Here is a 17,028-nt window from a genome sequence, read left to right on the forward strand (position 1 = left end):
GCCTGAGATTTTCTGTGTAGAACTGATGTTTTCAATGATGCTAAGGGAACTACTACAATATTGTGAGTTCCTCTGGTCTTCTGTTTTACTTATTTTCAGTAGTTTGATCTTATCTATACTGAATATTTTACTCCATGCCACGGAATATGCTCCTATTTGTATCTTCTTGGAAATTTTGATTGACAATCTCAAAAAGTTAGGTAAAGTCAATATTACCTTGTCCAATATGCCTATTGAGATAACCGATTCTCTAAATTTGATTATATAATATTGAACATCCTATAGCCCACCTTGATATTTTATAAGCTGCAGAAAATGAATTTTTCCTATGGTGTATTTATGAAATTTCATATTCTATATATAATTCAAGGTTTAATGTTATTCTATGTTTTCATATTTCTGTAGTCAATATTTAAAATTATTCCATGATGATGTCATGTCTGTGTCAAATAATATACTCACTCCTAAATCAAAATTAGTTGTTCTTATCAGGTACTATCTATTTCTCAATTTACAATACATGAGAGCTCTATTGAGTCAGCCCCTTAACCTCAGAATGTGCATCATCCCAACGCTCTCCTTAATTCTAAATCAACAGTTAATAACTAACCTCTCTGTCTTCATATTTATTGTGCCTTTTTCAATTTGTATCTTAAAAGCATGGTAAATTTCAGGGGGAATTCATTCTTGTATTTTTTTCCTAAGCCAAGTTATCTGTCACCTCACATCTGGAGTACATTCTGTCTTTGTAATTCATTCCCTTTTTGACTGTTTTATACTCTATAGTCATATTAGCCTTTGCACATTTTCCAATTTTTATTGAGTGTGTGGGAAATCCTGAGCTGAAGTGAATTATCAGAAGAAGAAATGTGCATATTCTTGATTTGTTATTTTACCTTCCATGATATAGCCCTAATTTACCAATTTACCTCTTGCGATCAATCATGATCATCTTTATCTAGAAGTTAGAGAATATTTATTTGCCAGTGCTTAGGATAGTGAATTTTTTCATCTTACATACAAGGAAGTTTTGTGTTGGGCTATACTAGGGTTAGTACAATAACCCAGAAACATTGGAGATTAAGGTGCCTTCCATCTTTCTTCACCATATCTTACAGTTTCATTTAAATTCTCCCGCTTAAAATGCATAATTAAAATTGGTTCACAATGTAACAGTGTTGACAGGTTGCTGGGACAGAATAAACCTCTATTCTTTATAATCACCCAGTTTCTGGTAGTCTGTTGTATCAACAGAAATTGAACTAAAACATTGTACTTAATATACTAGTTTTTATCTTCATGCTTAAATCTTGCAATCTCAAATATATTTTTGTCTTAACTACATTATGAGTCTATATTTTATGTAGAATAATGGAAAGAGAAATACTTTGCATGTCTTTCCTATTTACAAAAAGGATGGGGAACAGAATCTTTAGGCAACAAGGGGTAAGAGGGTAACAAATAGAAATCTGGTCAATTAATTTCTAGTTTAGCTTACCACACAGACTCTTTTTATAAAATTGTATTCTTTTGTTTCTATGTTGACTTATGTTTATAACCACCTGATTTCTTTTGAAATTATTATAATTAAAAGCTAAATGAATTGTGAAATAAGTGCATTGGATTATTCCTAGGAAAAGGACAATCCACAGACTGAATTTACCACTGAAGCCTTAGTAAACCTTGTGAATGACCTGTTTGCAGCTGGGTCAGAGACAATAAGCACCACTCTGAGATATGGACTCTTTCACCTGTTGAAGAACCCAGAGGTCACAGGTATGAGCAGGGTGAATTTCACAACAGAAATATAACTCTGCTAGTGTCCTCATCTATTTCTCTTATATAAGTGTCCATATTGAAGTTTTTGTGCTTCTAGTTATATTTGTCCAAATTTAGTGAAGGGATACAAAAAAAGAAAACATGGCACTGTAGGGGACAGTGACAGAGAAGTGAAGGACAGCATGGGCAGTAGCAAAGCAGTGGAGCTCTGTTCATGTCTGGATTCCACTGGGAAGTGATTTGCAGCATGCAACAGCCAGCATGAGTTGGCCTAAGACTGCACATTGGTCTTTCCAAGGAAAAGTCACTTGGAATATTAGGTGTGTTCTTGCAAGATTTCTGTGGAAATCTTTCCTTATTCTGAAAATATGCTCTAGTGCTAGACAGAGAGAATAAAAATTCTTTATGTTTATAAATAGAAAGTGTAGAAAATCAATGAGGTTGCAGATGCATTACTAGTGTCTGAAAAGTTTTCTAAAAGGTTAGAAAAATAACCTTTTTATAAGTGTTGCTACTTAGAAGATATGCCTAAAGGAATTTTATTATTCCAGAAGTATGTTTTTATTAAGTTTATTTTTCACCAAAAAATCTATTTAGAAATGTACCTTTAAAGAGTGCCAGTAATGTATAGCAGAATATAAGCAAACACCACCTTTTCCTGTTTCAGGACTCCATCAAAACTATTATATGGTAATTACAAATGAGAAGTACTCCTGTTAATGTGGGAGAAGAGGAGTAAAGAAAAGGCTCAACAAAATTCGACAAATTTCTGAAACACAGAGGCAGAAATAAGGAACAGAACTCTACAGAGAGGATCAAGCTGTAGCCTTTATGTCAGAAGAAGTTTTATTGGTGTGGAAGAGCTAGTCTGAGTACCAAAAATTATCGATGAAGTTCAAGGTTTAGAAGCACCATATGTCAATCAAGTTAGGGGAAAATTTAGGCATTATGTAGGAGCCTCTCTATGCTCAGGTACAACTCCTTTGAGCAGTTAAGTGTTTTCCTCTCATAGGAAGAGAGGTTTCTAGAGGAATTGAAGCTAAGAAGTTGTGCAGTCAATTTTAGAACATCAAAGTAAATTTAAAAATCACATAAACTTTCAGAAATAAATTCTGTCTTATATAAGGAATTATGAATCAGAGGGACATCAGAGTTCTAAAGAGCAACTGTTATTTTGTGTGCTAATGAAAAATGTAAGGACCAATTGTGGTGGCACAGGTTTATAATCCCAGCTATTGGGAGGTTGAAACAGGAAGTTTAGGCAAATGCAAGGCTAGCCAGGGCAGCCTGTCTCAAAAGTAGAGGTCTGTGGTGGTGGCTCAGAGGACGAGGGCCTCTGGGTCAATCCCCAAGACAACAAATGGAAACAAAAAAAAAAAAAACCCACACAAACCAACCAGGCAACCAACCATCAAACCCCAAAGAACACCAAAACAAAAAAATCAACATAAAGAAAGGGAGCATGTTTTTAGATCCATGTTTGCTTCAAAATTTATTCCACTATTACACTTTCACAGGAAGACTTTAGAGCATATACTCCATCCAAATATTTAAAATCAAGGCAGAAGCAGTCACAGGTTTTAGGAATGAAGGGACCTTAGATACAAAGGTGGGAGTTGAAGGGAGGCTTCTGGGCAGCAAGCCTAGGAAACAACCAATTTTCAATGTTAAGTAGACAAAGCAGATGAGATGGAAGATAATGAAAATAAGAGAGTCTGAAGTTTAAACATTTAGAAAAGTATTACTAAGTGTTTGAAACATTAACATAACAATTTGGATATACTATATAATAAGAAACTAGAAAATTAGGATTTGGAATAAGTTGTTGTAATATAAGTTAAACATATGCAATGAACGAAACATACACATAGTTACCTTACCAATGAACATTGTTTATGAGGTTAAAATAGTGTAAAGAAAATATATTAATATAATCAAAAATTGTGATCAAAATACAAGTACAGAGGGAAAGTATGTGAGGGGTGTGGGTGTGCATATTTATTCATGGTATGTATTTTGCAAGGAGTAGAGATGGATCTTAATCTTTCTTACCATTCTGTCATTAGAAATTTTCTAAAATTGGATAAATCAAGAAACCAAGATAGAATATTATTTAAAAATATAAGCTTTTTAGAAGAAACTTCTTCAATGATTCAAAAAGACTACATATGAAGAATGAGAAATTGAAAAGGGTTCCACTGAAAAGCACACACAGACTTATACACAAACACACAAAAAAAACCCATATGCATACATACAAAGAGATTCATTAGTAGAATTTAATTTTATAATCATATTTTATTTTGGCATAAAATTAATGTTTATACCTCTTTTGCTTTCAGTAATGATAATTAATGAATTATGAGATGATGTGATATTTTGAAACATTTTATCACTTATATTAATATTTGATATATGCTAGAATGTTAAGCTTATATAAATTTGTAGGTATGTTTTAATACCTAATGTGTAGGAGAGTCATAAGTGTACATGTATCATACTTTTATGTATATGCATGTATGTATTTATGTATTTGTTGATAGATCTTGATAAATAGATATAAATAGATAATACAGCATAATGGTGATCTTTTTAATGTCCAGAAGTACTTATTGCATATAAGTCATATTTCTAATACCTTTTGGATATACCCGTGATGCTTCACATAACTCTGAATTATTTTAAGAAATATACTATTTTTCTCTTTTCCATTAGTCTTATTTATATCTTATCAGAAAAAGTCCAGGAAGAGATTGACCGTGTGATTGGCAGACACCGCAGCCCCTGCATGCAGGACAAGAGCAGTATGCCCTATATAGAGGCTGTCCTGCATGAGATCCAGAGATACATTGACCTCATCCCAACCAGTCTGCCCCATGCAGTGAACTGTGACACTAAATTCAGAAACTACTTCATCCCTAAGGTAAGATTGTTTTTCTCACATTCAAGTCCCCAAATTAGCATTATGGTCCCAATCCTCTGCCAACCCATGGGAGAGAAGTACAAAGCTAATCCAATGAAGCACCTTGATGGTCTCAGTGCTGGACAGACTAGGTCATGAAGTTCCATAACTGTTCCTGAAATCCAGCTGTGTGAATTTTCCATATTTGTTCTGCTCCTTCAAGATTGTTTTTTCTACTCTCAGCTCTTTCTATTTCCAATTGAATTTTGGAATCATTTTGTTAATTTCCAAAACCACTCTCCTGGGATATTTTTCAGCATTATATTAAATCTATAGATCAGCTTGGAAAGAATTGACATCTTAACATGTTGAATATTTCAGTTAATCGCTATTGTATGTGTTCTCATTCTTTTTGTATTTTCTTTATTTATTCTGATAATGAATTTTTTCCAATGGAGTGATTTCACACTTTTGAAGATTTAAAAAATTTTTTGTATTATTATATATTTTTTGTGGTGCTGGGTATTGAACCCAGCGCCTCCTGCATGCAAGGCAAGCACTCCACCAACTGAGCTATATCTGCAGCCCTGAAAGATAGGAAACAATAAACTATGTGAAGAGAGAGCTATATAGAAAATTTTGTCACACAAACTTCAGATAGAGCACTAAACTCCAGAATCTATAAAGAACTCAAAAATCTTTACACCAAGAATACAAATAACCCCATCAATAAATGTGCTAAGGAAATGAAAAGACACTTCACAGAAGAAGATCTACAAGCAATCAACAGATATATGAAAAAAGACCAACATCTCTAGTAATTAGAGAAATGCAAATCAAAACTACTCTAAGATTTCACTTCACCCCAATTAGAATGTCTATTATCAAGAATAAGCAATGATAAGTGTTGGCAAGGATGTGGGGAAAGTTACACTCTTACACTACTGTTGGGGTTGTAAATTAGTGCAGCCACTCTGGAATCAGTATGGAGATTCCTCAAAATCTTGGGATGGAACCACCATTTGACCCAGCTATCCCACTCCTTGGGCTACACCCAAAGGAATTAAAATCAGTGTAGTAGAGTGACACAGCTACATCAATGTTTATAGCAGCTCAATCACAATAGCTAATTGTGGAAAGAAACTTGATGTTCTTCAATAGATGGATGGATAAAGAAACTGTGGTATATACACACAATGAAATATTATTCAACCATAAAGAAGAATAAAATTATGACACGTGCAGGTTAATGGATGGAGTTGGAGAATATCATGCTAAGTGAAATAAGCCAATCTCAAATACACAAAGACTAAATGATTTCTCTGATAAGTGAATAATGATACATAAAGGGGGTCAGGACAGAGGCAAGAATGGAAGAAGGATGAATTCTATAGAGGAATATGAGAGTGGAGAGGGTGTGGGGGAGGAAAAATAATAGAATGAGGCAAGCATCATTACCCTATGATTATACAAATGGTACTTTGTGTACAAAAAGAGAAATGATAGTTGATCCCATTTGTATTATTATTATTTCTTATTATTTGTATTTGTATTTGAATTAAAATTTAAAAAAATAAAAATAAGATTCATCTATCAAATAATGTATTAATATTTCATTTTTTAAGCAATTCACATGATTTTATCAAAAGAATATTTGAATCTAAATATTAGTATTAAATGCGATTTTAAGATTATAATCCATCTTTGTTTTCTTCCTTCCTATTTTTTTTTTTTTTTTGGTATTGGGGATTGAACACAGTAGTGCTTTACAACTGACCTAAACCTGGCCCTTTTAATTTTTTATTTTGAGTCAGGGACTTACCAAGTTGGTTAAGTTCTCACTAAGTTGCTGAGGCTGACCTCGAACTAGATATCCTCATGCCTCAGCCTTCCAAGTTACTGGAAGTACAGGCATGCCCCACTGTGCTTGACTTCTTATTGCTTCATATTTCATAATCCTAGAATTCATAGAATAATGGCCATTTAATTTTTTAAAAATGCTATATATGAATAGGTGAGAGAATGGATTTGATGGGTCGTGATTTGTAATTATTGGTCTGAGCCCTTTCCACAAAACTTTATGAATGATAAAAATATTCTATATCTCTGCTGCCCAGTGTTATTTACTTTAAATTTGTTTAGTTTTTTATTTAACTTAATTATTCACTAATTAAATTTAAATGTGTGGCATGAGGTCTTTGTGTAGGACAGCACTTATCTTAGTCTTTTCCCAAGTAGGATTCAGTGTCTTTCATCATTTTTGGATCAATGGTGACAAAATATTGTTAGATAGAGGCAATACATCCTAGTGTTCTATAGCACACTAGGATAACATTACTGTACAGGTCTTGATTATGTATCTTATAAATAATGAGGAGAGCAGTTCAAATACAACCAAAGAAAAAATAACGTGATGAAAATGCTACTTATCCTGATTTGATCTTTACATTCATGCAATACAACTTCACATCATAAATAAGTACATAATTGAAAAAGAAATCCTCCAAACCTAAAACCTACAACACACAAAAATGCATTTTGGTGCTGTCTCACTGAGTGGCCAAAACTGAATTGAATATGAGTGAATCATTGATATTCTTTTTTTAATCCCATTTTCTATGAAATATGCATTTATTTTGCTAAAAATAATCTTGTATTTAATTCTATGATATTATCCTACATTACACAACTGGAAGTATCATGAATATCCACATTTCATGTACCATGATGCCTTTCTAAAATGTTAAACAGTGTGACAATGAAGCAATTGCACCTCTAAGACAGAGGTTCTTACTTGAGGACTGAATTGGACAGGTGGCAGACAATAAAACTGCCCCCTCCAGACACACACACACACACACACACACACACACACACACACACACAATATTGAAATGCCTGATGAAACATTTTGAGAAGGATGGCTTCCTCTGAGACGTGGAATGGTCAATGATAATTAGTGCAGTAAGAGCATGTCTCTTTTGTGTTGGGGAGTTCTGATTTCTCAGGCAGGAAAAGGCAAAATCAGGATCACAGTTGCACATGTAGGGCAGCAGGTGAAGTAAATGTCACTTGTGTGAAAGAGTATTTCCCCTTTGCCTTCTAAACAAATCAGGTACTGCCTTCTGTCAACTGTATCCAGAAAATGGATATCAGGCTGTTACCTAGAAATGCAAATTACCTTGTTTTGAAACTCTTAACTATTATCTTGGTTAGATTTGTAATCCCTTTGAGCCTTGGCTTTCTTATTTGCTCACAGTTGATAATACCTTATTTTCTTCCTTATGATTCTGTGAGAGTTGACCAGGTAACATCTGCAAAATAAAAGCTAATACTAGGGGATGTTATTTTCATCCAAATCTCTAATGCAAAGGCTAATAAAGCATTATGTTGTATCAATGAACAGTTTCATGTGCTGCTGGCAGAATTCTAAACTGGTACATCCATTTTGAAGAACAATTTGGCAGTATCTATTTAAGTAAAAATGTAACAGTTTCAGTGGAACATACCTATAATTGCAGTAGTCCAGGAGACTGAGGCCAGAGGTTTGCAAGTTCAAAGCCAGCCTCAACAGTTTAGTGATGTCCTAGCAACTTAGCAAGACTCTATATCAAATAATAAAAAATAAAATGAGATATGACTTGGAATGTGGCTCAGTTGTTAAGCACTCTCAGTTCAATACCCTGTATAAAAAAATTAATATAAAAAAATAAAAAAAGAAAAAGAAAATAAAAGAAAAAAATATGAAATGCATATTCTATGATGAAGAAATTCCAATTTTTGGTATATACTCCAAGTGCAAACTGGAATGTCCAATATGGGCTCATTAATGTTGTTTTTCACGAAGAAATTTTGCAAATTGCCTAAAGCTTGTCAGCAGTGTAATAGGCCAGTCATAGTATTTAGCATGTAAAATGTGGCTGTATGTATAACGTAAGGCAGTACCTGAATTCTTTTGTTAATATAAAATAAAAATGCAACAGAATACCTTTAATTTGGGTGGAAACAAGAGCAACACTGGAAGTTGCATAAAGCTGTTGCATACAGGTTTATTTGCCTTACATCCATAGAACAATTATGAAGGAACGTATCACTGGTGGCAATAATGGTTTCTGAAAAGTCCAAATTGGGTTCTGTGCGAAAATGAGAGGAAAACTTAATTTAACCATATATCAATTTTGATACATTCCTTATTCTATATTTTAATTTATTTGTGCTTTTAAGTTATACATGATGGTAGAATGTATTTTGGGTTCTCTTCAACAGAAGAATGGATATAGAAAATGTGGCATAGAAATGCAATGGAATATTACTTAACCTTGTTCTATTTTTGATGAAGTTCTAAGTAATGTATTGTAAAATAAATTCTCTCACTTTCTTTTTTTTGCAGTGTTTGAGATCAAACACAGGGTCTTGTGCATGCTATGCAAGCACTCTACCACTAAGCTACATCCCCAACCTACAACTTACTCTCTTATGTATACAGTTCAATGAGTTGAGACAAATATATGCACTGATGTAACTACAGAAAATTTTAAATATAAAATATTGCTGGGCATGATAGGCCATGCTACTCAGGAGGTTGAAGCAGGAGGATGATTTGTGCCCACAAGTTTGAAACCAGCCTAAGAATCACAGAGAGATACTTTGTCTATGGATATAGTATTTCCATCACCCCATAAAATTTCTTTATCCTCCTATTACAGCCAATCATACTTCCTCATGTCCAGGCCCTGGTGACTAGGGATCTGATTTCTGTGTCTATGGTTTTGATTTATCAAGAAAGTCATACAATAGAATATGACATAGGACACTACCTAATCAAATCATTTATCTCTGGTGGTTTTACCTTCATTTATTATTTTCCAATACTCTTCTTATTGATCCAAATTTTTAAAAATTTTTATTGGCATATAATAATTTTACAGAATAATATGTTTCTTTGTGTTCAATTGATTCTTGCACATAAAATAATTTGATCAATTTCATTCCCCAGTATCTTCCTGTGCCCTCTCCTCCCCTCTTCCTCCTCCTAATCCCCTCCCTATACCTTACTTGTCTCCATTCTATTTTCATGTGTCTGTATTTTTAATGTAGAAGAATACATTTTAGATTCATTTTCATTTACATGTATTTGTAGTCCATCCCCTTTTATTACAAAATCCTATTCCATTACAGAGAATACCTTGAATTTTTTATTCACTCCTAAGGATTTGGATAATTTTGGTTGTTTCTGGTTTTTGGTCTTTAAATATAAGCAATATGAACATTTGTGTAAAAATGTTGAGGTTGATTATAATTTAAATTCTATTAAGTAATTACCTTTGACCAATATTATTGCATAATTTTTTAACTTTATGATAAGCTGACAGAATCAAGATTTTCTTTTATAATTTGCACTTTATTTCCTATGTAAAAAATGTTTACCAGCTCAAGATTGCTCAATTTGCCCTTACATGTTTTCAAGAATTCTAATAGTTTTAGCTCCTACAATTAAATTGGTGATTGGTTTCAAGTTAAATATTTGTGTCTTGGAGAAAATGATCATGTAATTGTTTCCTTTCTTTTCTTGAGACAAGATTTCTCTATGTTTCACAGGTTGATGCCAAATACCTGGCTTCAAGCAATCATTAGGCCCTAGCCTCCTCAGACTCTATGGCTATAAGCACACACCACTATGCCCAGCCTACTTGTTTTTCTATGAAAAGTGTTCAACTGATACAATTTTTGAAATTATATCTGTCTTTACATCCTCAAGAAACATTTGTAATCCCAGGATCCACTGCATAATTGAATACACCCCTCCATTTATTCTAAGTACTTAAAGTAGCATACTAAAGTGATACTTGCATATCCATGTTAATAGCAGCAATGTTCACAACAGTCAATACATGAACCAGCTTGGATATCCATCAACAGATGAAAGAATAAAGAAATATGGTACCTATACACAATGGAATTTTATTCAACCATAAAAAATGAAATTATGTCATTTTCAGGAAAAGAGATGGAAGTTGAGAGCATTATGTTAAGCAAAATAAGTCAAACTCAGAAAGTCAAGGGACACATGCTTACTGTTACATGTAGAAATTAGGGGGGGAAAGGAAAAAATCAGTGGGGTTTTCATTAATATTGAATAAAAATCAGTGGAGACGACAAAAGGGACCAGGGGGAGTTTGGAGTAAAAGAAAAGGGAAAGAACAAGGTAATGATACTGACCAAATTATAGTGTTATATTATGTGCAAATATGAATGTAAAACAAAAAATTCCAGTATGATACATAATTGTAAAATACCAATAAAAGGTGGAAAAAATAAACACTTTCACATACTGATTTTAAACAAATATGGAACTTTTAAAAACTTTGTCCTTTATATATGGTTGTCAACAAGTTTTTGAAAATTATTGTTTTTTCAAAATTTATCATGCAATTGCATTTGGGGGGACCTAGGATTCATATAATAAAGTGAGAGATTCCCACACAGTTCTAAGAAAAGTCAAATTTTGTGATAATGTTAAATACATTAAATTAGTTTTGCTGTATATGTTATTATCCTAGAAAGATTTTCTAAACAATATCCAGGATATTTCAACAGTCGAGGAGACCCCTTTTAAAGCAGAATCCTATACAAGATGTGTGAAAACTGAAGTGATAAAATAGAGTATTGATTATAAGTAGACATCAGCATCCAAACATAATGATGAGGAGAAAAGAAAGTTTGGAGCTCAAGTACTCAAGTACTCCCTATGTCAAATGCTACTGGGAACATTTTATCAATGTTCTAGTCACTGACCTTAAACTTGCATTTTATTACTTGGTTGGCTAACTGGAAATATCACTGCTGTTCTTTGGAAAAGGTCTTCTTATGTATAGATCATAATGTTTGGACTAAGCATATTCAACATTTTCTATAGCTCTGGCTTCTTTACAACTCGGTTTATCTGTGTCTGCTCATTGCAGGGAACAACCATAATAACATCACTGACATCTGTGCTGCATGACAGCAAAGAATTCCCCAACCCAGAGAAATTTGACCCTGGTCATTTCCTGGATAAGAATGGAAAATTCAAGAAGAGTGACTACTTCATGCCTTTCTCAACAGGTAATAGAAATTTATTTCTACTGGGACTTCAATGGGCCAGACACCTTCATGGGATCAGTTAAACCTGCATAATGGTCATTCTGGAGCTGGTAGAAATGTTCTTTGCACATGATCAAGAGCAACACTCCCAGTGCCCATACAATGTCCAAGATCAGGCTACAACATCATTACTGGGTTCTCTTATGGGGGGTTGGGGTCAATTGACCTAGTTCTTCCAAAGTAAGAAAGCTACAGAAAGGGTCCAATGAGTCATGCCTCAAACTACAACACTGTGCTCCAAGAACACTTCTCAGGAGATGAAATTCATCTCGAATGTCCTTATCTTCCCTGTGACAAGTATCTAACTCCAAAAGTTTGGTGAGTACCTTCCATATGGTGCCTCTATGGTAAGTATCTGCAGCACAGAATAGGGCAGAAAGGTGTCCCAATTAACCAAGCAGACTGATAAAGTGATTGTTGTAATTCAATATTACTAGTCTTGTGGGAGAAAGAAGAAAGGATTGGCTGTTCATGATAGCAGAGGGAGAAAATGCCTCCTGCCTATTCTCTCATACCACATAGTGAGGCATAAAATGGATTGAGTGACATTCAAATAGAAGAAAGGACACTAGAGTTCCCTCATAAGAGGCAAAGAAAAAGAACTGAAGAGAGGAAGGGCATTTACCACAGGCAAGTGACAATAGGAGTAGGATATTTGCTTCTGATTAAGGATGCAAGAGCCTTCTGACGGGTGAATGATGGTCAGCAAACCTTTTGGGTGGAGCAGATCATCCTTTTAGGACACCAGAGTACCCTCTTCTCCTTACATCCTTAATTGTTAGGATACAGGGCCCTTCAAACCTGAAGTGTGTGCTGAATCTCTGGCATATCATGGCCCAAATTTATTCTTTGGCTCTTCAGGCTTGCTTTTAGGTTTTGTACTATAGACACTCATATGGCAACGATTAGCCCTTCCTTAATGGAGCTCGTATTTCAGAAGGCTAGAAAAATAGTGAGTAATGATTTAAGTAATACAAGCTTCACTGCTGAGTAAGACCAAAGAGGATAAGACTCTACTGTCTGGTCAAATCACAAACAGTATTAAAGAAAATAACACTTGATCTAGGATCTGATAGAAGTATGAAGTGCATCCTGGGCAAAAGGAACAGAATGAGATAAAGCTTAAAACTGCATTGTATGTTAAAGGCTGATGAAACTTATTGGATCAGATGAATGGGAGGAAAGATGGAAATCAGACTGGGAATAGGGAACACAAGTAATCAGGGTTTGTTTTTGGAAACAGATTAATGGAAACATGAAATGTCAAAACAACAGTTTTAATGTGGGTATGGTTAATTTATTTCTTAGAATAGAGCTGATGCTCAATAAATATTGATGGAATGAGCAGTGCTGATAAATTATTAGGTGAATAACAGGTGTGTGCATCCTTCTATCTAATCAGCTGTCATTTATATTTACTCTTTTAAAATTTTTTTTAGTTGAGATGGACACAATAACTTTAATTTTTCATCTATTTATTTATTTTTATGTGGTGCTGAGGATCCAACCCAGGATCTCACATGAACTATGCAACTCTACTACTGATCTATAACACCAGCACTATATTCATTCTTGGTCCATCCATTCATTCATCCATCCATCCATCCATCCATCCACCCAATAATTAATGAAGAGTGATTGTGTTTTTCTTGTACCAGTCAGAAATATACTGTGCAAGGAGAATTTACCCTGTCTCACTTGGTTTTTTTTTTTTGTTGTTGTTGTTGTTGTTGTTGTTGCTGTTTTGTTTTTTCAGGAAAGCGGATTTGTGTAGGAGAAGGGCTAGCCCGCATGGAACTGTTCTTATTCCTGACCACCATCTTACAGAACTTTCACCTGAAATCTGTGGTGGACCCAAAGGATCTTGATACCACCCCAGTTTCCACGGGGTTCATCTCTATGCCACCTGCATACCAGATCTGCTTCATTCCTGTCTGAAGAAGAGCAGTCTTTTTGGCTGCTGCTGTGCTGTACTCTGGAATCTCCTCTTTGGAGCATGCTCCACCTCCTTCCCTGTCAGGCATGTCTCCTCTGACCTGCTTCTCACCACCCTATTCCTTTGAATTCCAGTGAACATCCAAACCCACTGGAGAGTGTCCTCAGTTTTCACAAAGGTGTGCTTCCTGTACACTTACTCCAACACTTGCATTAGCCACTCTGCATTTTAACGCAAAAGTGGTTTTTCAGTATGCCATCACTTTAAACCAAGGAGAATCTGGGGGACATTATGGGAAGTGCAATAAGTCATGCACAGCAAGATAAAGTAACATGATTTTAATTTTTGAATAATATAAAAACAACAAGCTCTTAGATTAGTGATAAGTAATGGTTGCTAGAACTTGGGATGGGTGAGAGTGTGAGTGGATGGAGAAAGAAGAGAAGGTAGTTAAAGGTTCAAAGTTTAGGGTAGAAGGAGGAACTAGTTCTGACGATATAGTGCAGAACATGGTCCCTATTATTAATAATGATTTGTTGCATACTTCAAGATTCCTAAAAGGGGAGGTATTAAATATCCTGCCCATAAATAAAGGACAAATGTGTGAGATAATGACTATGTTTATTATCCCTATCAGTCTTTGTTCCATGTGTACATATATCACAATGTACCTCATAAATACATATGATCACTACTTGTCAACTAAAAAAGATATGGAAGTAGATTAAAAATTAAAATGCACATGAAAACTATATTGTTTCCATTTTTAATAATTTTCATTGGAAAAGAAAAATACATTAATGAGGTGTTGACAGAAGTGTGGAACAATAGGCAGCTTTATACCCTGATAGAACAATGTTTCAATATTGCTACTCTAATTATCTTACCAAAATTTATAATTTTCCCTTCACACCATCTTCCCCATCATTCACCTCTGATTCCCCTGCCCTTATTTAGCCCTTTCCTCTTTTCCTTTACTTACTCTTTCTCATAATTCTGAGAGATAGATAGTACTTGTATGAGTCACCATTACTGCCTCAACAAGTACCAGAAATATAATGCCTGAAAACAACACACATTAACTATCTTAGAGTTCTGAGGATGAGATCCAATATCATCTCCCCTGTGCTAAGTTGATTCTGTCAACTAGTATAGTTCTTTTTGAGCCTCTAGGTGAGATTCATGTTCCTAAATTTTTCATCTTGTAGAGACTGCCTGCATCCCTTGGCTTCTGAGTCCTCTGTCACATCAATTCAACCTCAGTGTCCACATCTGCTACCCACTCATAGCTTCTCATTTTTCTTTTATATAATCTTTGCTGAATCCAGGTGTGGTGGTACAAGCCTGTAATCCCACTGGATTGCAAGTCTGAGTTGGAATGTTCACAAGTACATGGCCAACCTCAGCAATTTAGGAAGGCCCTAAGCATCTTAGATGGATTCTATCTTAAAATAAGAAATAAAAAGTGCTGGGGATGTGGCTCAGTGGGTAAGCAGCCTTGGGTTCAATGTCTGCTTACCAACTCCCCATGCAAACAACAAAAACCTTGTTGATTGAATTGAACACACCTGCATACTACAGTAGAATCTATCCATGTTATGACCCTGGACATAATCACATCTAAAATATCCCTTTTATCATGTAAAGTACCAAATTCATGGGTTCACAGGTTTCAAGGATTAAGATGTAGATGCTTTGGGATGTGAGGTCATTATTAAGACTATGACATTATTACTACCAAGATAATTCAGACAGGCTATGTTAAGTATTGTGTTTGGGTTCACATGTCAGAACAAGGAGGGAAACCCCAGAGCCATCTGACTATAAAACTAAACTTTCCTAATCATGTGATGTTAGTTCTTTCAGTGTCTTTTAAGGGTTTTTTTGGCAGGTAATGATATACTGATATATTTGTTAATATTTAATGAAAGGAGAAGATATTTTCAGATTTCAAAGAAAAAAACCAGAGTTCATACCAAGGATCAATATTCAGCAAGGAATGCAATTTCTTAAACACAGCACAGTAGACTAAAATTTACTAGAGATAGGCCTTTAGGATTTTATTTTATTTTGGGTACAGGGGGTTGTTCTAGGGGAGCTTATCCACTGAGCAACATCCCCAAAACTTTTTAAAATATTTTATTTAGAGGAAAGTTCTCACCGAGTTGCTTAGGGCCTCTATAAATTGCTGAGGCTTACTTTGAATTCATGATTCTCCTTCCTTAGCCTCTGAGATGCTGGGATTACAGTCACTCACTACCCTGCCTGACTGCCTCAAGGATCCTAAAAGAAACTATTTAAAATCTAGAAACCTAGGCTGAGTCAACTTTCAACTATTTGATAAGGAAATACCAGTAATATTATTGCCTGTATTGAATTTGTAGTATTCAGAGAGAAAGAGAGAAAGAAACAGAGAGAGAGAGAGAAAATGAAAGTGATAGATATAGATAGATGATATACTGGTGACAAGGCACTTATTTTAGAAATTGACTCATATATTTGGGAGAAAGAAATCCCATTGTAAGTGATCTGTAGTCTGCAGAACAAGGACAACCAGTGGTGTGACTCAGTCCATGTCTGTTGGCATGAGCATTCACAGAGTATTGCCCTTTGAACACACCCTCACAGACATACCCAGAAATTACGCTCCTGTGTATCACTTAATCCCATCAAGTGGCAGTCTAAAATTAATCAATACATCTCCCCAGCACATTCCTCCCCACCCTGAGGGGAGGGTTCTTGCAAACAAGAGAGAAACACAAGACAAAGGAGAAGCTGGATTCAGGCTCAGAAGTTCCAAGAGGGTGGTCAAAGTGAAAATCTCAGAGCATGTTAAGGTTGGTCATAGGAGGAGAGATGGGCTCTAGGCTTCCAGACCAACTAGAGAGATAGGGAGAGAAAGTGAAAGGATTGGAAGTTGCTAACCCCTTCCTCTTTTTGTATTGCTCACTGATCTGTCAATTGAAGTGGCACAAAACCTGAAGCTGTTGTAACTCTCAGCTTCCCTTCTCACTAGTACAAGATAGGATGAAATGGCCAGTACTGTAGGTTGAAGTTTTGTCTACACAGACAAGATTGAGAAACTCCCAGGGTGGAGCTGCTGCAGAATAAAATGAAGGGAATTCCAAAGTTGTGGCTCAAGTCTAATAAGGTCTCTGTGGTTTTGTTAGGTGATATGGGCTCTGGAGAGGAGACCAACACACCCTTAGGACCTGGAAAATGGTTTATGTTAGGAGTCTAAAAGTTTGGGGTCTCCCAAGAATTCTGC

General features: G+C 35.1%; 1 protein-coding gene across 2 annotated transcripts in view; it reads left to right on the top strand.

Annotated features, from left to right (window-relative positions):
• LOC124984740 (cytochrome P450 2C9-like) overlaps positions 1–13,762 on the top strand; it is a 49,234-nt gene extending 35,472 nt beyond the window's left edge. For both annotated transcript variants that reach the window (XM_047552738.1, XM_047552739.1), the window contains 4 exons: positions 1,635–1,776; positions 4,515–4,702; positions 11,644–11,785; positions 13,581–13,762. In XM_047552738.1, the coding sequence (XP_047408694.1) occupies positions 1,635–1,776; positions 4,515–4,702; positions 11,644–11,785; positions 13,581–13,762 (654 nt within the window). The remainder of the gene's footprint in view (positions 1–1,634; positions 1,777–4,514; positions 4,703–11,643; positions 11,786–13,580) is intronic.
• The last annotated feature ends 3,266 nt before the right edge of the window (positions 13,763–17,028 follow it).

Source organism: Sciurus carolinensis, chromosome 5 (genome assembly GCF_902686445.1).
Source record: "Sciurus carolinensis chromosome 5, mSciCar1.2, whole genome shotgun sequence".
In the NCBI taxonomy this organism is placed as follows: domain Eukaryota; kingdom Metazoa; phylum Chordata; class Mammalia; order Rodentia; family Sciuridae; genus Sciurus; species Sciurus carolinensis.